At 42.0% G+C, this 27,790-nt stretch overlaps 2 protein-coding genes across 14 annotated transcripts in view; one reads left to right on the top strand and one right to left on the bottom strand.

The window, feature by feature from the left end:
• The first annotated feature begins 307 nt into the window (after nt 1–307).
• Nucleotides 308–25,854, top strand: TRMU (tRNA mitochondrial 2-thiouridylase). Of its 11 annotated transcripts, none has more exons than XM_081878017.1 (15): nt 308–505; nt 1,807–1,972; nt 3,845–3,951; nt 4,503–4,625; nt 5,651–5,823; nt 7,250–7,303; nt 7,453–7,519; nt 9,724–9,824; nt 12,001–12,145; nt 12,826–12,908; nt 14,811–14,939; nt 17,490–17,636; nt 22,130–22,236; nt 23,205–24,703; nt 25,045–25,854. In XM_081878017.1, the coding sequence occupies exons 1-13, from the start codon at nt 418–420 to the stop codon at nt 22,193–22,195; spliced, it is 1,449 nt and encodes a 482-aa protein (XP_081734143.1). In that variant the 5' UTR covers nt 308–417; the 3' UTR covers nt 22,196–22,236; nt 23,205–24,703; nt 25,045–25,854. The 11 variants fall into 11 exon arrangements, with proteins under 11 accessions (XP_081734143.1, XP_081734138.1, XP_081734140.1 ...); XM_081878012.1 differs by having other exon boundaries at nt 22,094–22,236; XM_081878014.1 differs by having other exon boundaries at nt 22,094–22,240.
• The window catches only part of CELSR1 (cadherin EGF LAG seven-pass G-type receptor 1), a 155,105-nt gene continuing 152,930 nt past the window's right edge, over nt 25,616–27,790 (bottom strand). For 2 of the 3 annotated variants that reach the window (XM_081877753.1, XM_081877755.1), the window contains exon 35: nt 25,616–27,666. In XM_081877753.1, the coding sequence (XP_081733879.1) occupies nt 27,642–27,666 (25 nt within the window). In that variant the 3' untranslated portion in view covers nt 25,616–27,641. The remainder of the gene's footprint in view (nt 27,667–27,790) is intronic. The other variant, XM_081877754.1, reaches the window with a different exon arrangement.

Below are 27,790 nucleotides of genomic sequence, written 5' to 3'. Positions count from 1 at the left end.
AACAGGACAGGTGGCCACCCTAAGGCTATTTAAAGCGGCGCGGTGACGTCACAGTGCAACGTGCGCTTGCTTGCTCCGAGGCGCCAATCCCCACTGGGCCCGGTGAGCCTAGGACTCGCGCTCATGAGACTCTCAAGGGGTCGCGGGTTCGAATCCCGCGTTGGGCGAAAGGTTCTCAACTCCGCCGCTAGGCCGACCTTCGCGGGCCTTTTCCAACTCGGCCAATTCTGCGACTCGTCGTCAGAAAGACCTCTCTGGTGGTGGTGGTGGTGGGGGAAATAAAAACAAAAGACCGACAAGACCGGGGCCTGCGGTGGTTGGTCTCGCGCGGCCTAGCGGAAAGCGCCGCTTCCCCGCCCTCGGCGAGCCGGGCTCCGCCCCGCGGAAGGGAGCCGAGCCGGGTCCGTGAGGGGAAAGATGTTGGGCGCCGCTCGGCGGCATGTGGCCTGCGCTTTGTCGGGCGGCGTGGACAGCGCCGTGGCGGCCCTGCTGCTGCGGCGGAGAGGTGAGGCAGCAGCCACCTGGGCGGCGGGGTTCGGACGCGGCCCGGCGCCTCGGCCTTCCCCTCACGCGAGCTCCGCTTTTTCCCTCACGGGCCGCGGGAACAGAGCCATCCTCCTTCCCCTGACGCCGCCTCACGGCCGCCGCTCCGTCGCCTATCCGCTTCTCAGCCGGGGGGGGGGGGCGGTTTGTAGGTGTTTTGCTCGCGAGTAAGCCCGAGGTTTTACTCCCGGGTCTTGAGGGTGGCGGCAGGCCTTCTTCCCACAGCCTTCACACGTGTCTCGTCGTCAACGCACACGCGAGTCTCTCTCTCTCCCCCCCCCCCCATTATTCTCCTCAGGGAGCCGTTTTCCTGGGTGGGATTTATCTTGTTTTATTTATTTATACAGGCTCGCCCTATTCATACGCAAAGACGCCCTCAAGAGAGGGTTTTGTAAGCGAAAAGACAATGGGAAAGCTTTCCAAACCATTTGCTTCTTCCCTTACTGCAGAGGAATATTTGAGGTCATTGGGAGAGTCAAAATGGCTCTCCCGTACTATTTCAGACACATGGTTTATATATTTAGATATGTGGGAGTTTATGGATATTCTGTATTTGAGACCTTAGAATTAGAACACCACAAAGTTTCTTGCAGGGAGAACAAATGAGAAAACCCTCTCAAGTCTGCCTGTGCGCCTCTGTGCAAGATCGATAAATGCATTAGTAGTATGTCTCCTTCTTGCAAGAAAGGGGCTTTTGTATCTACCGTAAAAGCCTTGTGTCACCCTCATCTTTCCACGGACATTATACTAATACACAGTGCTGTTTTTATGGGGAAAGAGGTGCTGGAATTCCCCATGAACGGCTCCCTCGTTCTCTTAGAATGGCAGTGGCACCCACCTAAAAAGTTCCAGCTGAAAAACCCCCTGCTAATAAAGCCTTTTGACTACAATTCCCACCATCCTTAACTATTGGTTAGGGTTAGTAGGAGTTGTAGTCCCAAGATACCTGGAGCGCAGGAGTTTGGGAACTGCCCGTGACCTTCATTCGTCCAGTTCCACTTTCCTTGGCGATTCCAAGCTCTGAAATGCTTCACTATGAAGCTCTACTATGAAGCCAAAATAACATGTATTCCTAATCTGAGTATACCTTGGTTTTGTTGGTTTTTTGCTTTGAAGCAGTGTTCTGTTACAGCGTGAGGCTTCGCAAAAAAAAAAAAAAGGCTTGCTGAGAATGACACAACTATTTTTGACAGCTTGCTTAATTTGCAAGGTTAGTCTTGAGTGATTCTTCATGCAAAATATTTTATTTCTTGTCCTCTCTAGGGTACCAAGTGACTGGAGTGTTTATGAAGAACTGGGACATTGTGGATGAACAAGGAATCTGTTCTGCTGACAAAGACTGTGAAGATGCTTACAGAGTTTGTCAGATACTAGACATTCCATTTCACCAGGTTTTCTATGTAAAAGAATATTGGAATGAAGTCTTTAGGTAAGAGAGTTTTCATTAAAGATTTGCCAAGATAAAGCTTTGCATGGCTGTATGCAGTAATGAAGTAAGGGAGGTTGGTATCCCCAAAGTCAGCTTAGGTCTGTGCTGTAATGCAAACCTTTCCGCATATGCACAGATGCTCTGAATGACTGACTACATTTTCCTCCACCTGCAGTGGATATTGGTGGGGTTGCAACTTTAATCTTGCTGTTTTCATCAAAATAGGACTTGTAGAGCTCCTGTTTAGGAAAACATGCCGTTATTCATGTGCAGAGTGATCATTAAAAACATCAATTACTCTTTGCAAATCTGTAGACAGGGGAAAAGGTTCTATGTAAGAGGCCCATTTTGGGGATGGGGTGCAACCAGGTCCCCCACAAAGGCCCCTTCTCTACAGGGCTGCATGCAGCCCAGCCCTGACCCAGAGAGCAGAGAGAAGGAGCAGGTAGCGTTGGTGCCCCTTTCCTCCACTTGCACCAGGCTGGGCCAGGTGCAGGGGTTCCCCTCAGAATTTCCAAATTTTATGTTTGACTTGGGGCAAAATCATTCTCCCCCCACCCATCTCCCCCAAATCTTCGCATTTCTACACCTTTGACATTTTTATTGTTATAGCCCATTTTAATCTAATAGGACTGTCTTCTTCTCCAGCAAATGCTCCTGAGGTATTTTCCATTTCTTTTAGGGCATCTTGGAGGTATAACGAATAGAGAATGCATGATGGATGTCATGGCCTTGCATCCTTGTAAAATTTCCTTAGGGGAGACTCTGTGAATGAATTTTTCATGTACTAAAGGCTCTGATGGATCACTGTGTCTGGGATGAGAAAGGGTGTGTGTGTGTGTGTGTGTGTGTGTGTGTGTGTGTGTGTAAAAAACAAGGTTTCATTTCCTTGTAGCTGATAGGTTGTTTGCTTGATACATCTGGAGATATATGCTGTAGGGCAGTATAGAGTGCTGCGAATGGTCATTTTTCTTTTATAGAAATTTGTTTTATGATTTTGTGGGTTCATTTTTTTTTGATGGGAGGAGTGGAGTGTGCCAAATCTGAGCAAGTGCCATATGCTGCTTCTCCAGATAAAGAGCTTGGCTCAACCTCTACTGAGGATTCAACCTCTCACTTTGTAGTCATAATTTATTTACAGCTGATGGTCGAGTCCATGCAGAACATTTTATTGTTGTTTGCAGTGATGGGCTCATAAGGCACTTTGAGCACCTTATGAGCTCAAAAAGCAGGACAGATGTTTAAAATACATGAAGGCACAAGATGAAGAAGTCAGTTTTCAAACCAGGTTCAGCAGAATTACCTTTGGAGGCTGATTCCTGTTCTACAATGCAAAGAAGAAGTGAGAGAAACCTTTGCAAGAGCTAGTGAATATCCTCTTATGGCACTGCTTGATGGAATAGGGCATAAATCCCCGCTGATTAACATGCATATTCATAACTGTAGACTTCATAGCTAATTATATTGCATATGTGAACATCTTTGAATTGTACAGCCATGGTTTACAAATATACAGTTTGTATTTGAAAGTTGTTGAAAGCATGCCTGCAGATTGATCTTAGTAGTAGTTCTTAATCATGGTTGAATATAATAAACACTGAACTTCATAATAAGTGCTAAATACAAGAAGAACTGCCATGTTAACCTCAGAGTTTCTGAGCATAAGAAGAAACAACTTCAGTGAAATCCAGACAGAGGAAAGCTTGTTTAGTTCTAGTCCTCTTACTGGGATGAAAAAACGAATTAGATACTTGTTTTTACATAAAATGTGTAAGATTCCTGGTAAGCCCATGTGGTTAGATTTAGGTTAAACCTTGGCAAACATGGCTCTGAATTTCCAAATGTTCATAATCATTCTAGTTTTCTTTACAGCTACCTCTTAAATGAATATGAATTGGGAAGGACCCCTAATCCTGATATTATATGCAATAAGTACATCAAATTCAATTATTTCCTGGATTATGCTGTGAATAACCTTGGTAAGTTGCTTGCAGCTTATCTACAACTTAACCAAAGGACTGTAGCTTAGTAGAGCACATGCTTCGATTGCAGAAATTATCTGGTTCCATCCCTGGCATCTTCAGGTAGGGCTGAAAAAGCCCCGTTTGAAACCATGGAAAGGCATAAAAATATTTAACTTCTTTATTTCCTGATATCCTGTATCTATTCTACCCGAGGTGGCATAAATATAGTTCCCAGGGGTCCCATCCAGGCAAGCAGTGACTTGTCTAACTTCAGCTAGGCGGTGGCCTCATAAGCATTCATACCAGTTGTCTGACTCTGTATGAGCCAGCTTCTTGTGTTTCATTCCTAAATGCCAATAAAGAAACTGCAACCAAAATCAGGAGCAAGCCCTTGAGAAAGTGATACAGATTTTAAGACTGGCCTCTTGTTTTTTCAGGATTTAGGTGTTCCATAGAAACTAGCATTGTTACATAATATGTTGGATCTTTTGTTAACATAACAGCATGTTCTAAGCTTCTCTCTGAAGAATCTCCCATAACATGCACATATTTTTTAAACCTGCCAGGAGCAGATGCAATTGCCACTGGACATTATGCAAGAACTTCTTTGGAAGACAATGAAGTATTTCAGCAAAAATACATACGCAGGCCAGAAGGACTTTTCAGGAATAGATTTGAAGTAAGAAATGGTAAGTGGCCTACTGCTGAAATCCAAATCTTATATTTAATATAATTTATTATGCTGAGAATTGGGATGAGTGGGGCATATGTAACCTACACATTTTTGCCCATAACATGTATTTTGCAAACGATCTCTTAGGATAGGATAGGGAAGGAAAAGCTAAAGCAGAGCAGACAATTGATGCAAGGTTACATTATTTGGTGAAGAAATTCTGGAAAAGCTACTATATAGTGCTGCTCATTGTAGACCCCATAATCAGGATGCTTGCCTTTGAGTATTGCCTGAACAAAAGTTGGGTTATTTACTGTTTTGGGTTGCCTTGTGTATGTTTTAGGGCTGTTGATTGCCCGGATGTACCTTATTGTTTCAGCTACTTTGTAATGGCCCATGGGTGAAATAAATGAATCAGACTTTACTTGACTGCATAGCACATACAGAAAGCATTATATTCTGAAGGACAATGTGCAGTGAATTCTGATGCAAAGTTTTCTATATTTGTTCACCCGCAGTTTATGTTCCATAGCATCTGGAATAATTCACAGGAATAGCTTCTTGCTGGGTTGGGCTAAAATCAAATGAAAGGTTTATTGCAGCTCTAGCTTGAGTTTCTCTTTGGTTGGTTATGGAATAGTTTGTTCTTCCATGGAGCTTCCTTTATTAACCATGAAGCAAACTGCACATATTTCCATAGGCTCACACTGAGGAGCTCCATGTATATAGCATCCGTTCAATGGAAGTGAGTGGGAGGGCATCATAGTTGGCAGATGAAGTGTGTACATCAGCACTTATTTTGTCTGCAAACAATTGCTGCTTTGTGCAAAGAGTGTTTTCTTAACATTTCCTTAAAATATGCATCACATTTTTTTGTAATGAGAAAATTTGGATAGTTTTCTTATTAAACTTGATATCTTTTATAATATTCTTTTTAAGTAATAGTCAGAAATACAGCGAAGGAAACATGCGAGTGAAATGGGCTGTGTATAGTCAATGTAATTTTATTTTATATCTTTTCCTTCGCCTCCCTTTTCACAGCTGTAAAACTTCTTCAGGGAGCTGATCATTTTAAAGACCAGACATTCTTTCTCAGTCAGATCTCACAAGAAGCCTTGCGGAGAACCATTTTTCCTCTAGGAGAGCTAACAAAAGACTTTGTAAAGAAGATAGCTGCTGAACATCACCTTCACCATGTACTGCAGAGAAAAGAGGCATGGTAACTCTTACTGTCTTATCATCAAAGCGCTTAGAGGGGCAGTGCTCACTGAATGGGTCTTCTGTGCCACCATCAAAAAATGAGTGCAGCAGTAGAATTCTGTCATCCTCAAATTGTTTTTGTCACCCCATTGTTCTCCTGATAAGAGCTTGTTTTGCACACTATGATTGAAATAGAGATGATTGTAACAGTTCATTATGGTTGTTCCCTGGACAAAGAAGCCACTTGTGGAGAAGGGGGAAGTTGCCTGGCTTTGCTGGGTCCACCTTCTGTGTTATGGCCCTGTTCCTGGGCATTCATGCATTGGTACTGAAATGTGCGTTGGAAAAGTCTGTGCCATGTGAGTGGGGCCGATACCAGCCATGGTATCGCGGGCATGATCACCGGTCCTGTTCTCCATGCACAGCTGAATTGGGGTCTTCATTACTTCTGGAAAACATTTCATGGTCCCAACTTGTGACGTTTTTTGTTTGAACTATTGGTATTGCTCACTGAAAAAAACTAGCTTTTGTAATGTGTTTAAAGCATGAGTAGTTAGTGAAGTGTATATTTACAACTCTTGTAATCCACACACTGAAGTACAGTGTTTAAACAAGCCTCCCAAAACATTGATATGATCGTTGCTCTGTGTCTCCATTTTAATATACCAATTTGTGGCAGTAGTTCCGAGGAAGACGAATAGAAAGGGTTTGCCAAAAAGTGCTTTAGCTTTTACCACATTTCACATTCCTTGTCCAGTAGAAGTTGAATCTGCATGACATGTCACCAGAAGGTGTTGCATGGTAGAATCAGGCATGAGATGACCATGAATATATTATAGTATTCTTGCCATAGGGTGGTCAAAGAGTGATTCTTTCTGTGATTATGTGTTTCCTGGAAGAGTTGATCAGGACGAATGTGGTTTTCCTCTTGTGAATTAAGACCCTAGTTGGTGGAGTAGGGAAGGTGTTTGGGGATCGACCCATTAATCTGGTAAGGGTTGCCATGGTTTTGTGTGATGGTTTTCTGGATATAATTAGCAATAAAGAGGTGTATTGGAATTGCAGTAATTAACAGGTGAGGTGATAATGTTCAGGGAATTAGCTTCCAGAGCAGGTATAGTGGAGAGACTTCTGCTTAACTGCTCTTTTTCATCTGAACTACACGGAATTTCACTTTCCTGCCTTTTTTAAACCAGCTGTTAGTTACTGAGATCTTTTGTAGGAGAGACCAGATATAAATGTTTTAATAAATTAATATTAGATTTTTATTTATGTACTTCAGGGAAGGATGTTGTATTTGATGGAAATTGAATTTTGCTCTTTGCTCTGCATGTTTCTAGCTATATCTTCTGTGCTGTTAAAACTTTTAAAATATCCATGCTTTTTTATTTGTTGTTTGGTCATGATAGTCAGAGTTTCTGTTCCCTTGTTTTATTTTAGAGCATGGGAATCTGTTTTATCGGTGAAAGGAATTTTGAAAAGTTCCTTCTGGAGGTAAGTAATTACGGATTCACCACATTTGTAGATAACTTGTTTCAGGTGTCTTTAAAAAATAAAGTATGCTGTTGTTTTGTTTTGCTTTGGTTTAATTTTCAGATTGTGGCCTGGGAGTGGGTTTTTACACACAGTTGTTTTCCTTGCAGTATTTGGAGCCCCGTCCAGGCAACTTTGTTTCCATTGAAGACAACAAGGTCATTGGAACACACAAAGGTCAGCTGGTATTTTGTTACTATGCTAACGTCCCTTGTGTTTGGAAAAAAATGGACTGCTCTTTTGTAATTTATTTGCATTTCACAGCACGGTTATATATAAAAAGCAAGGTTTATATCTCTGTTTTCTGGCTCTCTGACCCCGTATCTCATGAACAGGAAGGATGCAGAGGCATCAGAAACGACTTTTTTGAGTTCTGTCTTTCCTGAGTTGGCCCAACTAACAGTAGATTAAATGTTGAGCCCCGGTGCTTGTAGAACGCAATTTGTGTCAAAAGCATCTGGTTGTAAACGCTTCAGATTTGGTAGTTAGCTATTCTACTGCTGTGTTCTGCTTCTGTTTTATTAGCTGATAAATTGTAGGGAAATGAGCCTTTTTTTAGGCTGACAAAATTTTGATCCTTTAATCTCTTTAAAGTAAATGGTAAAGCAATATAAACATAAACATGCTTAAGGAAGGAATCTGTTAATGCTTGAAATTAGACCAGACATGTAAAGGGAGAACAATCATTTTCACAAAGAAAGGAATTGTAATAATTGCTGGGCTTGGCCTTGGCCTTCAGCAGCGTGAGACTTTGTGGAGGCTTTTCAACAGGATAGTTTTGCTATGCATTTCTCATTAAATGCAAAGGAAGCTGTGGGTTTTGATTCCCCAAAGTTAAGCCTAAGGTTTGGGAATGGGGTTGTGGGACTAGAATGTTCATTTCTCTGGAGGCGACTGGTCTGGGGTCTTGCACACCCTTCATTCCCTTAATACAGAGATATAGAGGTGGTTCCAGTCCTTCACGGTGCTTCTCTTCTTCATAGTTAGGTAAAGGTAAAGGGACCCCTGACCATTAAGTCCAGTCGCGAACGACTCTGGGGTTGTGGCGCTCATCTCGCTTTACTGGCCGAGGGAGCTGGCGTTTGTCCACAGACAGCTTCCGGGTCATGTGGCCAGCATGACTAAGCCGCTTCTGGTGAACCAGAGCAGTGCACGGAAACGCCATTTACCTTGCAAGATGGAATATATAGTTTCAAAAGAATTGTAAAGAGGAAGAGGCTTACCCATTCGATGGCAAAACTGTTGCATATTTATATTCTCATTTTGGTATCTATCTAAAAATTACACATTTCACATTTTTGCATGTAACATGTAAATGTGCACTTTTATTGGCTTTTGGCTATTTATATGATTTAATGCAATCAAACATATGTTCATCGAGAAATGCTGGTGTAATAAAATAGAAATGAATGTGAGTTATGAGCCATAATTCTCACTTGCAGAGCCCCACCTCTACCTTCCACTCATTAGGTGGCCTTTTTCATGCCACGATTGTTGACTTTCCAATCTGTAGCTTATAGACATTCACTTATCTTACAGGGCTTCTGTGAGAATTACTGAAATAATAGTGCTTCAAGCAGTAGAAATCTGCCATACAACCCCAGTTTGAATGTGCCCATTGGTTCAAAAGGGTTGGCAACCCCTGTTCTGTTGTCTAGCTTGTGATTTAATTGGCCCCTCAGTGCAGTTTTGAAGGCAAATGTTACAAATAACCGTTGCTGTAAATACATCTACAAATGGGTGGCTTAAATTTGTAATCTCTATAGGATAGTGGCATGATCAAACTCAGTAAGTTTTTAAATTGTAAGACAAAATGTTGGTAGAATTCTTGTCTTTGTAAGTTTTAGGTAGTTGAACTTTCTTTCATAATAACTGAGAACATTTTTTTGTTTCCTTGGTGAAGTAGAGCAATACCCTCAATTATAACAGTTTCACAAAATATGCTCATATCTCCTCTAATGCCTGCTTATTTGCCAATTTGTTATCTGCTACTTTTCTTGATAAATACTGTTCCAAAGGCCTAGAAGGGAACTTGTGCCTGATCCTAGCTAATGAAGTGTATAAATATGGAGCACTTTTTTGGCATTTGAGGCGGGTGTGGCAGATGATTGTCAGCATATTTTGCATTGTTGAATCACACTTTTAGAAAAGGTTTTTGACTTTATAGACTCAGGCTTACTTTTTTAAAAAATGAAAATGAAAATGCAACAGTTGATGAGTGTTCCCTAAGTTTTCATGAGTTACTCATTCAGAAACTATGTTTTTAATCCGTAGGATTCTGTTCTCTGTTGAAATGGTAGGTTGCGATTTCTGGAGGAACAAAAGGATTAAGCAGTGTTAACAATGTGAAATATATATTTTATTTTATTTTTTATTTTTAGGTTGTTTCCTGTATACATATGGCCAGAGAGCCAGGCTAGGAGGCCTCAAAGATGCTTGGTTTGTTGTAGATAAAAATATTGCCTCTAGGGATATCTTTGTGGTAAGTTTTCTAATTCTGTGTACCGTTTGTAATTCCTGCCAAAAAGAATGCGGTTATTATTGGCCTAAGATTCTTGGCTTTTCCATTGAAAAGAAAAAGAAAAGCCGTTAAGTTAGCTGGTGTCAAGTTTTATTACATCCTGTTCAAACTGGCTTTTGATTAACAAGATTAACAAGATTCTTTGATTAACAAAGATTGAAAAGGATGTTGGCATCAGGAATCTAATGGCATGCACTGAAAGAAATTGTTGAGTTTTACCTTAGAACTAATATAAGTTAGTCTTACCAAATATATTACTATATCTTTGATTAATAATGTTTGTCCAGTGCAGTGTAGGTAGTGTTTATCATGGTATATTGCCTAAAACCTGTTTAAAATCCCAAATTCCATAATAAAACCATGGTTTAGTTTGCATAGCTAAGCTTTGCCTACACACACACCTAGACATGTACCTTGGTTTAAGAACAGCTTAGTTTATGAACAACTTGGATTAAGAATGCTGCAAACCCAGAAGGAGGTGTTTTGGTTTGTGAACTTTGCCTTGGAAGCAGAACATGTTCCGCTTCCTGTTGAGTGTGTTCCATTTGTAAATTGAGTCCCCCGCTGCTATGGGAAAGCACGCCTTGGTTTAAGAGCACTTTGGTTTAAGAACGGACTTCTGGAATGGGTTAAGTTCGTAAACCAAGGCACCACTGTAAAAGGAGACACCCAGTAAACCTGCTTGTCATTTTGCAAAATGAGGGGCTGGAAAGGTGAGGAAAACTGCAAAACTGTTTTAGCTGTTTTAGTCATGCTGGCCAGACGCCGGCTCCCTTGCCCTGAAGCGGGATGAACACCGCACCCCATAGTCGCCTTGGACTGGACTTAACTGTCCAGGGATTCTTTAGTTTTACCTTTACCTGCTATTTACAGATGTTGCACTAAACTGTGATAGGTGCCCATAACACACACCCACTTCAAATAATCATTTCACACCCTGTTTTTTTGCCATTCTTTAGCCATTCTTAGACAAGAGGTTGCTAACCTGTGACCCTCTAGATCTGAGTTTTCCAAACTTGGGTCTCCAGCTGTTTTTGGACTACAACTCCCATCAACGCTAGCTAGCAAGACCAGTCGTCCAGGGTGATGAGAACTGTAGTCCAGCAACATCTGGAGGATTGCAGGCTAGGCATCCTTGCTTGAGATTCAGAAATCATGCTTAAAAGCAAGCAAGCCAGTTTTTATGTTTGTTGCCATCCCTTTTGTAGAAAATGTAAGTACTGAAATCTACAAACAAGATAAACCACTGTCCTTGTGATCCCAAGGTATTTTGTGCCATCTTGTCCTATAGGAAACCTTGAATCTTACAGGAATTTTCATGGTTTAACGGATGTAGTTTCTCTCTTCCTGAAAGAAATATTTGAAGCAGTGACATCATTAAACATCAGACTTTTTAAAAAAATTGAGATCGGTCCAACACAGTCTTCTTCTTTGGCGATCACTCGTAGCCGAGTATGATTGTCTTCCATGAACACAGTTTTAACAGTGAGTCCATAAGTGACTGTGGCGGCCAAGTCTTGATCCACACGTCCTTCCACAGTGAGGACATTGGTTTCCGGGTGGGAGTTGAGCATGGTGAAGGTTTACCAAGCGTGCCTTCCTCTTAGCACGTTTCTCCCTTGCATCCTGAGTTCGAGTGTCTTCAAAGCCCATGACACCTTTGGTAAAGGCTGTTCTCCAGTTGGAGCACTCGCAGGCCAGTTTTTCCCAGTTGTCGGTGTTGATACTACATTTTAAAAGATTTGCCTTGAGACAGTCTTTATACTTTTTTTATTGACCACCAGCATTACACTTTTCATTTTTAAGTTCGGAACAGAGTAGTCGCTTTGGAAGACGATCATCAGGCATCCGACCAACAGGACCAGTCCAACGAAGTTGATGTTGAAGCATCATTGCTTTGACACTATTGATCTTTGCTTCTTCCAGTGCACTGGCATTAGTTCACCCGTCTTCCCAAGTGATGTGTAAAATGTGTAGTCAAAAACCACAGTATTGCAAATGTGGCTGTGAAGTTACTAATCCGTAATAAAAGAGTGGTTTTGTAACTGTTTTCCTTACCCAAATGCTGCTTTTATTCATAATGATCAGCCATGTGATCAGCTAGTTTTAAATTAAAGTTGTTGTACCCACTTCCAAGGCACCCTCTACAGACCATCCTGCACTTTACAGAGATCTCTTGCGGACAAACAGGGTACACTGGATCGCAGAGGAACCTCCCGCAGAGCTGATTCGGGACAAAATGATGGAGTGTCATTTCCGCTTCCAACACCAGATGGCACTAGGTGACTAGACTTCATTCATTCGTTCATTTTACTTCTGTGGGGAAGGCGTTTGGTATTACAGTGGTACCTCGGGTTAAATACTTACTGTATTTTTCGCTCTATAAGACGCACCAGACCATAAGACACACCTAGTTTTTGGAGGAGGAAAACAAGAAAAAAAATATTCTGAATCTCAGAAGCCAGAGCAGCAAGAGGGATCGATGCGCAGCAAAAGCAGCGATCCCTCTTCCTGTTCTGGCTTCTGGGATATCTGCGCAGCCTGCATTCGCTCCATAAGATGCACACACATTCCCCCTTACTTTTTAGGAGGGAAAAAGTGAGTCTTATAGAGCAAAAAATACGGTAATTCATTCTGGAGGTCCGTTCTTAACCTGAAACTGTTCTTAACCTGAAACACCACTTTAGCTAATGGGGCCTCCTGCTTCTGCCGCGCTGCCGGAGCACGATTTCTGTTCTCATCCTGAAGCAAAGTTCTTAACCCGAGATACTATTTCTGGGTTAGCAGAGTCTGTAACCTGAAGCATATATAACCTGAAGCATATGTAACCTGAGGTACCACTGTACTAGGAAAAGAGCCAGTATTACTGCACAATGACATTTATTTGGATTAGGAGATAGCATTCAAATTTGATGAGAATGCGAAAGCTAGTTCTTTAACTTTTATTTTATTTTGTGTTTAGAGCCTTGCACCTTAACTCTAAATCAGGATGGGACTGTATGGGTGACAATGGTCAAGCCAATCAGGGCTCTTACCCCAGGCCAGGTAGGTACTGAAGATGCTTTTGGTTTCTTCCTGTGTGTTAAATTTACAGCCTATCAGTCAACTGGGACTTCCTTCTTGGGTGGGGAAAAATATGCTTAGGATTACAGCCTTAAGCATCTCGCCGTTTGAATACAAGAGTCCTGGACAGGTAAAAAGCTTCGTCAAAATATGTTTGAATTTCTTTATTTCTTCGGTCTGAATTGATCACAGTTTGAACTTTTAAAGTTGATCTTACATAAATTGTGCCCCACAATAAGTCTCCTTGGATTTTTTTCCTGAGACATAATGACTTCTTCTGTCAATAAGTTGCAACGTATTTTCAGTGCAGCAGTCTTATGCAGTTACCTGAGAGCAGGCCTCTCTGCATATATCGGGACATATTCTTTCATTAACCTGAGTAGGATTGAGCTGTAAGTCTGGATCTCTCACTCGGAGGCAAACATTTTCTTTTCCATCCTAGTGTGCAGACTCCTCTGTAGGCTTGTTAAGTGAGTATTTCAATATACCTATTAGAATATCTCCCGCCCGGAGGGAAATACTGTTTCTAATGGAATTTTCTTTCCTTGTTGCACAACTTTCTGATCCCTTGCAGTTTCATTTTACTAATTAGCATTTATTGGGTACTATAAATTCAGTCGTCCCTATTTCTTTTTTTAAAGAAAGTTGTAGAATGTGTATAATGGACTGCTAATTATAGTGAAAGAGGCAACACTAAGCTCTACTTCTTTCATTTTCCGTGACTCAGTGCCAGATCCTGTGGACGTCTGCTTGGAAGTGGGACCCACTGAGTTCAGCAAAGCTCACTTCCAAGTAAATGATGAGAAGGGATGAGCTGTAGCTCAGTGAAAAAGCATCTGCATTGTATGGAGAAGGTCTCGTGTTGAACTCTTGGCTTCTGTAAGAGCAAAACTGGGAATGACCTGTGCTTGAGATCTTGGGAAACAGTTGCCAGCTGTAAAAGACAGTGCTTGGCCATTATGGGCCAGTGGTCTAATGTAAAGTAGTACAGTGTTTTGAGAGGGTGCAATACCTTTTTTAAAACGGATGAATAAATGAGAACTGTAGCTGTTGCCCACTTCCTTCTGTTCCATTTTCATCTCACACTATCCTAGAAGAAATGGGTTGCGTTTTGGAAAGCAGCATAATGGCTTCAACAACCGATGTGAAAACGCTCAGAGCGCTTTCTAAACTGCAGCCTCGCATCAAGGACTCAAGCAAGTCCTAATGAAATCTTGAGAGGGTGATGCGAATAGCCAAGCGCAGGTTGTGTCCACAAAATAGTGAGACTTAAGAACACTTAACTTTTCAGAAGAGTCTTGCCATCGAATTCTCATACACAGCTGAGTAGTTTGTTTTATTTGGACCTAGCGATGTCTTGAGTCACCACCCTCCAAAACTGCAGGATGGCTTTCAAATCCTGCAAATTTAACAAAAAAGGATCTACAATACAACATAAAAATGTGTGTATGTGTCCTGGTGTGCAGATTAATTGATGCTATGGGCTGTGTGCTTGTGGTCTATTGATGGGTGTGCTAGATAGTAAAGATTAAGTTCAGATGTCAGTCTCCTAGTGAAGAGAATTTTTATAGGCACCTTTTGAGTGGTATATCAAAGGAAAAGCGTTTAACATACTTGCCATGGAATGCAACACTTGCCTTTTTGTTTATTTAGAAGATTGCTTCTTTACAACTGTATATTGTATATATATCTGTGCAGTTTTTTTATATATTGAGTTTCACACATACCAATAACTTTGATGCCCTTGCCTATTTTTTCACATTGCCATGTTCAAAACAGGAGAGCTTACATGTGACTTTGGTTCTCTGTGTTCAGTTATCTATTCCTTGCAGTTACACATAACTCTCTGTGTGCTGTAAACATTGTTGCCATTTGTCTTTTCAGTTTGCTGTTTTCTACAAGGGTGATGAATGTCTTGGCAGCGGAAAGATTTTGAGACTGGGTCCCTCGGTGTATACTTTGCAACAGGGCAGAAACAGAGAAAAGACGGCTGAGAATGGGCCTGCTGATGAGGTCAAGGTAGAACCAGCCACGTGACTGCTTTCTTTCATGCAAAGACTTTGTTACTTGAAGATGTTGAATTAAAAGAGAGAGATCAAATGGCCTTATAGTTACAAGAAGACATATGAATACACACATTGACGTATTTGTTGGGATATTTTCACGAGGTGAATTATGATAATACTTTAGAGGTTTTTTTAAAAAATGAAATATTTTTGACATGATGAATGACCTATGGTGTTGAGAAACAGAAGAAGATTTACTGTTCCTAAGTCGCTGCGGTCGTCTGCAAGGAATTCCCACACAGCAGGGTTGATGTTACCAGCCTTCATGTCACGTTTTCAGACATTTTTGTAATCCAGAGTTGGTTTTCCAATGGCCCTGGTGCCTGAAGCCAGCTCCCCACAGAGCACGTCTTTGGGGATCCATCTTCCATTCTGTGGTCATGACCAAGCCAGCAGTTGGGAAAACTCCATAGCACCTGGAAAACTAGGAAATGTGGAATAATGTTCCTTCCGGCTGTTTGCTGAATCTCCTAGATTTCTCTAACCTTGAAAGAGCTGCCTTTCCTGATCAGCTTGTGTAGCGTTCCCTGCGATAGAAGGAAATACAGCCATTTAAGCATTTTGCTTGATGTTGTTGTTGTTTAGTCGTTTAGTCGTGTCCGACTCTTCGTGACCCCATGGACCAGAGCACGCCAGGCACTTCTGTCTTCCACTGCCTCCCGCAGTTTGGTCAGACTCATGTTTGTAGCTTCGAAGACACTATCCAACCATCTTGTCCTCTGTCGTCCCCTTCTCCTTGTGCCCTCCGTCTTTCCCAACATCAGGGTCTTTTCCAGGGAGTCTTCTCTTCTCATGAGGTGGCCAAAGTATTGGAGCCTCAGCTTCACGATCTGTCCTTCCAGTGAGCACTCAGGGATGATTTCCTTAAGAATGGATCGGTTTGTTCTTCTTGCAGTCCATGGGACTCTCAAGAGTCTCCTCCAGCACCATAATTCAAAATTGATGTAGAGGTGACAATTTGGAACACAGGAAGCCCCTTATACTGAGTCCAATCATTGTTCCATCTAGCCACAGCACTGGTGATTAGCTGTGGTTTTCCAATTGCCCTGTGTAAGAGCAACATAAATAATTCTATTTATATTGTAAACTGTCCTGTGATCCTCAGATGAACATCGGTATACAAAATGAACCGATTAATTACTTAATTAAAAGACAATGAGCAAAACCTCCTGGCAACATCTGGGGAAAAGCCTTCTGTTAGTACGGCACCTCTTTCGTCTAATGAGGCTTGTGCAGGAAAGATTCTCCATGAATTCTCTCCGAAGTCTGAGATTGTAAACTTTATTAAGCTTTTTCCAACAGTGTGTTTCTTCTATGGATCAAAATTGCGCCTCTGTGAGGAAAGGTGCTAAAGCTTTTCAGGTTCAAAATTCTGTATTATTGAAGAACAGTTTCCATTTTCCACACTTGTTAAATAACTCATTTGTGAGTTCCTATGCCAACTATAAATAAAAAGCTTATGAGTTAGTATACATCCAGGAATCTAAGAATATGAACAAATGATTGAATCATGTGTCTGGTTATTTGAAATATTTTGATATGATGAGAGCATATACAAATCCCCACCCCTTATGAGGTAAATGTGGGTTTGTTTGTTTTTTTAGAGTTTTCCTTATAGTTTTGCATGTACCTCAGGGCAGCTTTTTCTGAAGTGCTGGGGATCTTGTTAGGGCTTATAAAACAACGTCTGAACCAATACGCTTTAACCATTTTCTCTATGTATGGTACATACACATTTGGGGAGAGGTGGCTGTGAGCAATGTAGGAGTGTCGAGTTAGAACAAGCTGTCCTAATAGAAAGACCACCTAAGATGATTTTGTAGCTGCTTCCTCATAGCAACGAGTTTCCAAGGTAACGAAGTTATTCTGTCAACATTTGCTTTATAAAGCACCTGCTACGAGCATACAGTTATGCCAGCTGTAGATTTAACAGCAAACGCTTTTATTTTTTTCCTTGCTCTCCCTAGCCCAGGAAATGTTTGAAAGCTTACAATAATGGTGGCTATATTGATGAATGAAGTCCCACTTTGTGTGTCTGGTGTGTAGTTGGGAATAGGTCTTGGGCATGCAAGCTCATTATCTTGCTCTTCAGGAGCGTGGGCAATTGAAATGGAAGGTGTATTTGCATGTGGGATTTTACTTGACCCTGTGTGAGTAACCTTGGCAGAAAGTAGGAGTGTTAAGGATCATCTAGACCAACCCCCTTCAATGCAGGAATCTCAACTAAAGCATCCATGACAGATGGCCATCCAACTTCTGCTTAAAAACTTCCAAGGCAGGAGAATCCACAGTTTCCCGAGGGAGACTACTCCACTATCAAACAGCTCTTACGATCAGAAAGTGCTTCCTGATGTTTAGTTGGGATCTCCTTTTTTTGTAAGTTAAAGCCCTTGGTTTGAGTCCTACCCTCCAGAGCAGGAAAAAGCAAGCTTGTTTTCTCTTCCATGTGGCAACCCTTGAGATACTGAAGATTGCTATCATATCTCCTCTTATCCAGGCTAAACATACCCAGCTCCCTCAACCATTCTTCATAAGGCTTGGTTTCCAGACCCTGGATCTTCTTGGTTGTTTTCTGCTACACATATTCCAGCTTGTCAACATCCTTCTTAAATTGTGGTACCCAGAACTGGACACAGCACTCCAGGTGGGTCTGACCAAGGCAGAATAGAATGGTACTATTGTCAGAAATCAAGCCTTTATCGGGAGAAACTGGCAACTCTCCCAGGCACCCGGCATGATTCCCTGTTGACCTCCCTGGCTGCATTCCCCAGCAAGATCCAGGCTAGGTCTCGATAGGCGATTCTTCTCAAATGTGAGAAGAACACCCCCCCCCTCTTTCCTGCCCCCTGGCAGGGAAAGAGATAGACAGAAACGTATTTACATGCCTTTATTTCTGTCTTTGCAGCGTTACAAAAAACATGGCTGCTCTCTTCAAACTCCAGCAGTGTAGAGACAAACACTTCCTGCACTTCCTGGACAGGAATATACGGAAGAGCTCATATTACACTCTGAGCTAATTCCGGTGCTTTGCACTGTGAATTGACTGTCCCTCTGTTTCCCACGGACAGTCCCAACATTCCCATTATGTTTTGCTTTCAAGCTAGTAGTTTGCAGCTGCATTGCTTCTATATCGTAACAGCTATACCTTCCTTTGATCTGGACACTATACTCCTGTTGATGCAGCCTAGAATAGCATTAGCTCTTTTTGCTGCTGCATCACTGTTGACTCACATTAAGCTTGTGGTCCACCAAGACCCCTAGATGCTTTTCACATGTACTGATAGTAAGCCAGGTGTCTCACATCTTAACCTTTGTGCATCTGGTTCTTCCTGCCTAAGTGCAGAATCTTACATTTGTCCCTATTGAAAATTGTTTAGTTAGCTTCAGCCCTGTTCTCCAATCTGTTAAGGTCATTTTGAATCTCGATTCTGCCTTCCGCAGCATTGGCTACCCCTCCCAGTTTGGTGCCACCTGCAAATCTGATGAGCATCCCCTCAATTCCTTCATCCAAGTCGTTTATAAAGACATTGAACAACAACGGGCCCAGGACAGAACCCTGTGACACCTCGGTTGTCACTTTCCCCCCACAATGATGAGGAGCCATACTCTTTGGGTTCAGTCAGTCAACCAGCTACAAATCCACCTAACAGAGAGAGAGAGAGTGAAAGCTTTAAACTACTGAATGTGAATTAAAAACTCTTCATGCAACCAAATATTTAAAGAGTATGGTTGCACCGCAGGGACGCGGGTGGCGCTGTGGGCTAAAACATGGAGCCTAGGACTTGCTGATCAGAAGATCGGCGGTTCGAATGGGGTGAGCTCCCATTGCTCGGTCCCTGCTCCTGCCAACCTAGCAGTTTAAAAGCACCTCAAAGTGCAAGTAGATAAATAGGTACTGCTCCGGCGAGAAGGTAAACGGTGTTTCCGTGCGCTGCTCTGGTTCGCTAGAAGCGGCTTAGTCATGCTGGCCACATGACCCGGAAGCTGTACGCCGGCTCCCTTGGCCAATAAAGCGAGATGAGCACCGCAACCCTAGAGTCGGCCACAACTGGACCTAATGGTCAGGGGTCCCTTTACCCTTTACCTTTACTATGCACCGTTAAATGGTGATTGTTCCGTCTTACAGCAACATCAATTTTCCCCCAGCAACATCCCATTTTAAAGGGATCAGAAAAGGTTAACCTTGATTTTGTTTTTAAATGGCTTGTGAATTAACAAAAAGGGAATGTTTATTGCATTAAGTAAAACGGCAGGTGTCAAAACTGCCCTTGTGCTGGTCATGCAAGATATTTCACTTTTTCTCTAATCCACGTATGACGTGCAACAGTGTCCTTTGCCGCTTCCCTTCTGAAGATGGTGCTTTCCTTGTGAATGGAGCAGCTGTGACACCAGCAATGGTTTAATGATTTTTGGTTTCTCATTGAGCACAGGACTTCTATGAAGCTCATTATCTGCCATGCGGGCCTCTTGGATCCACTTGAGTTGCCAACTGTTTTCATAGCCTTCCTTTATTTCCTGCTAAGCCTTTATGTGACTCTGGCTGAGAGTAAGTGAGGCTCTTGGCTGCTTCAGTTTTGCACAGAAATGACCTGCTTGGACTCTTTTCAATATACCAAAGTCCAAGCTGCTCTTTCTGAAATAATCACATTTCCCCTGTCGTGTGTTTACTAAACAGAGAAGAAAAATGTTTTGTTTTATGTTCAATAGGACTTGTTGAACGTTGCCAAAATCCTGAGAGCTGGTTGGATTCTCACACTTGATTTTGTATTTTTGTTGAAATTTGTCCTCTAGATTATATATTCTCAAAGCAGTAGGCAAGTTTTATCAGAAAAAAAGTTTTTTTTATATATTTAGACTACTTGTGCCTCAGGTTCATATAAATGCAGTTCAGAATCTTCTCCTACTACTTAATTAGATTTCAGTGGTTTTAGTGGGTCTTTTGTTTTTGGCGTCGTTCTCTGTTGTGTCTTCTGGACTGATCTGTAGCCAAAATTGATCTCAAATCTTTTACTCCAAGCAACATTTTGGAGGGAAGGGTGGTGATTATAAACATTGATTCTGAAAACCTGTGTCCCTGAAAAGATAAGAAAAATGCATGGGCGTGATTTGGCCAAGACCACTTGGTGAGTCCATGATCGTATTGGCGTCAAAGCTATGTAGTTCTTGAGACTTTTGAGAATACAGAAATTTGCTTGAGTGCTCTGAAAACAACTATATTTCCTGCCCGGGATGGCTTCCTGTTTGGTTCTACTACTTAAACACCTCTAACATACCTGCATACAGATTTTTTCTTCTGGGGATACTCTAGGGTACACCGTACCGGCACCAAGAAGAAAAGCACTGTCTGCATATATGGTCGCAGGGTTTGTTTTGCAAACCCCATCATGCAGCTTCAATATTAAAACAGGGTGTGTGTGTTTACTTGTGCCAGGTTTGAGTACTATGCCATGATATTGGCATATCTTGATTTTGAAAAATGTGTGCAAGAAGACGCTTCATTTCTGATTCATCGTAGGGATGGAAATTTTAAGCCAGGCAGATTACAGACAAGCCTGCCATTGACCCCTGGATATATTCTCCCTATACAGTGGTACCTCGGGTTAAGTACTTAATTCGTTCCGGAGGTCCGTTCTTAACCTGAAACTGTTCTTAACCTGAAGCACCACTTTAGCTAATGGGGCCTCCTGCTGCTGCCGCGCTGCCAGAGCATGATTTTTGTTCTCATCCTGAAGCAAAGTTCTTAACCTGAAGCACTATTTCTGGGTTAGCGGAGTCTGTAACCTGAAGCGTATGTAACCCGAGGTACCACTGTATATACATATATATAGTAACAATTGTTAAATGTAGAGTTGATAAACAAGTCTCTAATAGAAAATGGTCATTATTAGGACTGGGTGATATATCATTCTATCATCCAAAACTGGTTTGAAGTCTATATCATGATATCGGTTTCATAATTTTTGACCTGGAAATATATTGCAAATCACGACGTGTGTGTGCTATGCAAAAATCACAATGTGGGGAAAACCTTGAAGTCAGCCAATGCTTCTACATAGCTCCATCCTTATTACAGACATCGTGATATATTGGTATATTGTGATGTTTAGCTGGTGATATATTGTAATGTTGAAAACCAGATGTCACCCAACCCTATTATATCCCCTTATTATCCTGTTCAGCAGATTTGATTTCAGAGTGATGACAAACAAAACGCTATGTTCTATAAAACATACCCTTAGGGGGTGTTTTAAGAGCATAATTCTTGTGGCTTATTGTATCTTCTAAAAGCTCATTTTTCCACAAGCATGTATATGAAATTTAAGTCAGCACTGATAGAAATTGTTGTGCACTTCACCTTCATAGAAAAAATGAATAGATTCTATCCATTGGGGGGGGGGGACCTTAAAATTGGCCATACTCCCAAAATAGGAGGAAGCCTTTAAACAATTATGGATTGGTTTAGTCTTGATTTAGAGATGTGGTCTGTTATTGTTAGGTGTTATTTTTTTTGTAATGGAAAATGACTACTGTACTTGCTCAGTTAAGTTGGGTGGTAAATATTCTTTTCACTTCAAGGGATTAGGATTGTTCCTGGAGTAATTCACAAGGGCCATTAAGAGTAATTGCTTTTGCCAATTCTTTGCTTAGCGTTTCAGCTGATTCCTTAATTAATCAATTAAAACAAAAGTTATTCTGGCATGTTAAAATGCACATGTCAGTTTGGGAATAATTTAGTTAGTGGATGTGTATCCGTTCCCTCTACTGGACATCAGGGCTGGGAAAATCCAAAGAGGTCAAGGAATTTGAAATACTTCCCCATGCTATTTTCTGCCATTGATAGGCTAGGGGCTGGATATAACGCTAACCAAATACAAATGTTACGTGGTGCTTGGTGAGAAGCTGTAACCTGTCAGTCCCAGTTTGTGCTAGAATAGTTATTTAAGCCCAGACTCCTAAGCATGAGGGGGCGGGGGAGGGTTTAGCATACCTTGGTGTAAATAGAGTTTGCATTGAGTTCTAAAATGTTCTGTGAAAAGACAGTGACATATTTATTGGTATACGTACTTGATTATAAGCAGTAGCACATGCCTCCATCTGCAGGTGTCCTGCTCCTTCACCATTTTCACTGCCTTCCAGAACTCCAGTGTGACATCACCTTCCAGAGTTCCTTCAGCTCCTCCTCAAGACCTACCTGTTCCTTGACACCTTTAGTACAACCACGTAATTCGCTAATCTAAGATAAGGCAGGTGTGACCAGAAAAAAACACAAGCTTTTCCCTTTTCTCTCTGCCCCCATTTCCCTCCCCATTATCTCCTTTGTTGAATTTTAGACAGTAAGCTTCATTGGGCCAAATCCTGTCCTCTTGTACTTTGCATAGGTAGCAGCATTGATGCAGTCCTTTGAAAAATAATAGCGCCCCTTGTTCCTTACCCTTGTAATTTGACTTTCATGAAGTGCTACATGCCATGATTTGCATGTGAATTGGCTCATACCCTATGATTCCTGATTTATTTTCATACCTTTGGACTGTGTTGCTACTATGAGTCACCTATATATCGACTCTTAAGATTGGCATTCTTAATTTCTGTAGTAAGTGCAACTAACTGAAGGTTTGTGTATAGGCCAAATGGGCCACATAAATACTTCCACCAACAGTATATTCGTCCAACGAGCAGGTGTGTTTAATGTCAGATCACAGCCTTAGCTCTTAATTTTTATTTTTAAACCACGGCTGATAAAAGGGTTGATATCAACCCTTTGTATTTATCCACCACGTCTAAGTGCCAAAGGAAATTCTTGTCCTGGACCATTGAAATTTATATTCACACTCTGAATATAAGGTCTGCCTCATTCAAAGTTTTTAAAATAGGCTATTTGTCCAGGAACTGTATCTTACTAGGGCTGATGCCAATACTTAGGTAGATGTCTCGATTTTGCTTAGAGCTTCTCTGCTTCCCCTTCCCTGGAAGCATTTAAACTTTACTTCCAGGAGGAGAGGGTGTCTGTAAACACTTTACAAATACAAGGTAGGGGCTTGCTCTTAATACTGAACACTCAGGAAACTGAAAAGCTGGCAGGGGAGGAACTTTCTACTGCATATCTTGTTGAGCTAGAAATACAATCTGCAATCTTTTTGGCTTTCTTACTTCACTGAGTGGGGTAGAGAGATTAGAACAGAACAATTTGAAAAGCTCCATTTCACTTGTACAGATGGATTCTGAACGTCTCAGATGTGCTTACAATTGGAGAGCTTTCACCAGAGGAGGAGGGCGGCGAGAGCCAAGTCCCTGGCTGCTTAGCAACTCTTCATTGGTTATTCAGAGAAGCTGAAACCTACTCTCCGCAGGAAGGTTTGAGCTGTGTGCATGTAATTGAAATATGCATTGGTAAGTCAATGGCTGTGTTTTAGTTTGTGGGGCGTCGCATCCAATGGAATTGGTGTTCACCCTGTCACGAGACATTAGACAGGAGCAAAGACTTGTGGGAAGTAGGCGGCACTCCCTCGGTTAAATCTTTCATCTCGTCATCTGGTCCCCCCAGGAGGGAGATGCCCAACTCCGGAACGTGACATGACAGGAGGCTGGAGTTTGCTCCATGTAAAATTCATGAAGCAGCTGCCCTTAAGAGCTTCCTGTGTTGCTTCATCATGTGCCCAAGCATGCATTGTGTGGCTTGAGGACTTATTGCAATCTCCCCTCCAAGATGTGGCCCGTCAACACCAAATTCTGACTAAGCTAAAGGCTTGGGCTTTCGTGATGCCTCTATGGATTCTGTTCAGTTTTCAGCAAGAGCAGGGCATCCCAGATAACGGCTAGACGCACCTTGTGGCTAAAGAGCCAAAATGCAGATGCAGCATCTTAAGGTGGACTTTTCTACCGTTCCCTTTTCTGGCGGTCACCTTTTTGGAGAAGGGGCATTGAAAGATATCCTTATTGAATCAAAGGGTAAAAGGAAAATTCTGCTAACCCAGAGAGATGACAAGCGACCAGCTAGTCGTTTCGCACCACACGCTTCTCAGTCTCAATCCTTTTGCCCCTTTCGAACCCCAAATAGGCAAAGGGACTTTATATTCCAGTCCGAGCCCTTTTGTCAATGTTTTCAAGGGAGGCGAGTGTCCCAGTGGTTCCAGCTTCCTCAAATGCAAAGACAACCAAGCAGACTAGTCTGTGTCCCTTGTGGGGAGATCGTCTTTCCAGCTTGCTTCCTGTCTGGGAAAGGTCTGAGGTATGTTCCATTCCAATGGATACAATGCCCCACAAACTAAAAAGAACAATTGGTCTTACCCATGGGTAGGCAAACTAAGACCCGGGGGCCGGATCCAGCCCAATCACCTTCTAAATCTGGCCCGCGGACAGTCCAGGAATCAGTGTGTTTTTACATGAGTAGAATGTGTCCTTTTATTTAAAATGCATCTCTGGGTTATTTGTGGGACATAGGAATTCTTCATTTTTCCCCTTCAAAATATAGTCTGCCCCCAAGGGCTGAGGGACAGTGGACCGGCCCCCTGCTGAAAAAGTTTGCTGACCCCTGGTCTTACCTGAAGTTTTGGGAGTATTTACTGTATAGCTCTACTATACACTGTTTGGGGGAGTATGGCCTATCTTGAGTGCTAGTTTGTCATGTTCCTTGTGTTGCGTTTCCTGGCCTTTCAGATATTTAGCAATTTAGAGATTTTATTACAGAAATTTCCAGAGCCGGGGAAGGGGGAAGTCGGCAGGTACAGTGGTGCCCCGCAAGACGAATGCCTCGCAAGACGAAAAACCCGCTAGACGAAAGGGTTTTCCGTTTTGGAGGCGCTTTGCAAAACAAATTTCCTATGGGCTTGCTTCGCAAGACGAAAATGTCTTGCGAGTTCCTGCGGGGTTTTTTTCCTCCCCCCCCCCCCTTTTTCTAAGCTGCTAAGCCGCTTATCTGCTCATCCGCTAAGCCGATAAGCTTCTAAAAGCCGCTAATAGCACTAATCCGCTAAGCCGTCAATGGGCTTGCTTCGCAAGACGAAAAAACCGCTAGACGAAGAGACTTGCGGAACGGATTACTTTCGTCTTGCGAGGCACCACTGTATTTTTTCTCACTTTAGGTACTTTAGGCTTGGCGAATCCGGAAAACTGAGGGAGCGCCGCCTACTGCCCAAAAGTCTTTGCTCCTGTCTAGTGTCTCGCGACAGGGTGAACACCCACTCCATTGGATACGGCGCCCCACTCCCAGAATGACACTTCAGGTAAGACCAGTTGTTCTTTCTGCCTGCACTGTCGGAGACAGTATGCCTGTGAATGCTAATTGCAAGTAATTGCAGGTGAGGAAAGCTGAGCATCTGCTTCCTGTGGGCATCTCCTTGGCCACTGTGAGAACAGCGTGCTGGACTAGGTGGGCCCTTTGCCCAATCCAGCAGGGATCTTAAGTCACAGGAGTGGAAGAGGAAAAGAATGCCACCTTCACTGTGGTTGGTTCTGGCTTATCGAAAGAAACCCAAACACTGTGGATGTGAGCAACAGAAGGAATACCCCCTGGGAGTTGGAGGCTCTTGGGAGAGCAGCAGTTACGGGTAAATGAGGTTCTCTGCCTTCTCTTGGCATTGTTTACCAAGAGGAGACCAATGGATAATAAATGGCTGGAAGCATGAATACAAATCCACAAACTTAATTTATTGTTAGGTTCTCTCATCTGTGCTTCAATTCCAGTGTTCTGCACATTAATAAATATACATTTGTTTAAAAAACCCCTCCAGTGTCTAATCTGCCATAAACTAACAAAAAAACCACCCCAGGATTTCACCCCCCACCCCCAGGCTTAGCACAGCTGACACACTTTAACAGTTCTGATAAAAAAATTAACTAACTACATTTCATTGGGACAAAATATACACATAGATGTGAAACAGCTGTAACATCATTTAGCACATCCCCAGGTATGATAGGCAGATACGTTCACATTTAAAACTTTCTTTTTTTTACATCAGATTTTCATACAGCATGAAAGCAATACTTTTTAAAGAGCCATACTCTTTCCCGGTTCTCTGATCTTGACAGTGGAGTTGGTTTAAAAATAAAATAAAATTGAACAAAACAATTTCTGATTTGCTCTTGAAATCCAGTTATCAGGTATCCCTTAAATAAGGTAGTTTTGCAATATCTGAATGCAATCTAAATATTAAAGGGCTGCGTTCATAATCTCTTAAAACTGAATCGCTGACCTTATCAAAGCACTTATAAGGCGACTTGATTTCAAAGGGAGAAAGAACTTAGCAAATGCTCAAGTTTGTCACTGAAATCTGGGGGGCTTAACTAGGCTGCATCATGCAGACTGACTTAAAAGTTTCCCTTTTTGGGTAAATGAACAAACGAGGCAGCTTTGTGCATTCTGAGACCAAGTATCAGAAATACAAGTTACACATTTATTATTTTGATAAATTGTGAATTTGTTGTCGGCTACCCTCCCCGACCCCTGGGAGTCTAAAAGGGATTTCCACATTATGGAGAAATGCTGTCCAGCCCATTAACTAAAGGCCTTTACTTCTGGAAAGGCACTTCTGGGCATTCAGGTTATCAATTCTGCTTACAGTCCTTAACTGTGCGACACAAAAATAGTTAATTTCACATTTCCCCCCCTAAGCAAGTATAAATTTTGTAGTGCAGAAAAATAATGAAAATGTTTACATGTAGATGGAATAGTGGGGGAAAGGGCAGACTTCCTTAAAAATCACCCACAAATACTTCTGTTGTTACTGAATGATTGGCTGGCGTAGAGGAGTACAAAAATACACACTGAATCCTTTAAAATATTTCAGATTATTCTGACAAATTCTGTTCCTGAATTTAAGTTTCCAGAGATAAGTGGCAGCCTTTTTAAAAAAGACTATTACAGTTAGGCGTGATGCAGACATTAGTTATATTTCCCCACCCTGAAATGCCAAATTCAAGTACACTTGTGCAATTCTTTTTAATATAAAAAATATCAAAGCTCTTTCACAATTACTCTCCTGCTATCAAATTTTTAAGAAAACCGTCATATTACATGAAATGTACAAAAAGAAACTTTTAAAGAATCACCATATAAAATATATAAAAAATATCTACAGCTATATATATATATATATATATTTATATTTTTATATATTTATATCAAAATGATGGTATTTTAAGACAAAAGTGTCCACCACAAGCTGGCGTGGAAGCTGGCAAAGGAATTGAAAGGGCACTTGGTGTGGTTATGTTTTTCTCCTGAGTTCACAGATCCTATTGGATCCCCAGATCCCCAGCGTAGGCCGAGAGTGAGAGCAGGTAGGGCTTGGTTGAAGCCGGTATGTCTACCATACTATGGACCATTTATTCCTCAAGGATATCCTTGCAGCATTGCTATGGCTCTGTCCACTTTCCCCAAAGGCATTGCTCTCCGGTAGCGACTTCCATTCATCAGCCTCCACTTGTTTTGGCACAACTGATGCAGTCAGGCAGACCCTGAAGGTACCATAAGCTGCCTTACTGTGTAGTTTGCGGGAAATGAGGCATGGCCATGGGGTGCCGCCATGAGAAACTTTCCCCAGATGCAACATCCCTTGGCGAAGGCAGAATCAAAAGGTCCCTGGGACATGGCATCACCGGCAGAGTCGTCTCTCGCAAGTTGCAGCAGGTGTCACCATTTCCTGATGATTCAAATTGAAGTTTCATTACTGCCTCTGTTCATGAAGAGAAGCAATCATGCAACTTGGGGTTAAAATAGAGGCAGGCTGACAAATCCTTTCAGTGAAACTACCGAGCTCATTTTAATATATTAGCATGGAGAGAGACAGACAGGCGTCA

Source organism: Podarcis erhardii (genome assembly GCF_964252035.2).
Source record: "Podarcis erhardii genome assembly, chromosome: 10".
Taxonomy (NCBI): domain Eukaryota; kingdom Metazoa; phylum Chordata; class Lepidosauria; order Squamata; family Lacertidae; genus Podarcis; species Podarcis erhardii.
This window is presented reverse-complemented; position numbering and strand designations above follow the sequence as displayed.

Bases quoted from the DNA above. Each gene is read 5' to 3' on its own strand.
- TRMU (XM_081878012.1), top strand. From the start codon at position 418: ATGTTGGGCGCCGCTCGGCGGCATGTGGCCTGCGCTTTGTCGGGCGGC. The intron at 9,825-12,000 runs GTAAGTTTTCTA...CCCACTTCCAAG, and splicing joins CCTCTAGGGATATCTTTGTG to GCACCCTCTACAGACCATCC. The intron at 12,909-14,810 runs GTAGGTACTGAA...TTGTCTTTTCAG, and splicing joins GGGCTCTTACCCCAGGCCAG to TTTGCTGTTTTCTACAAGGG.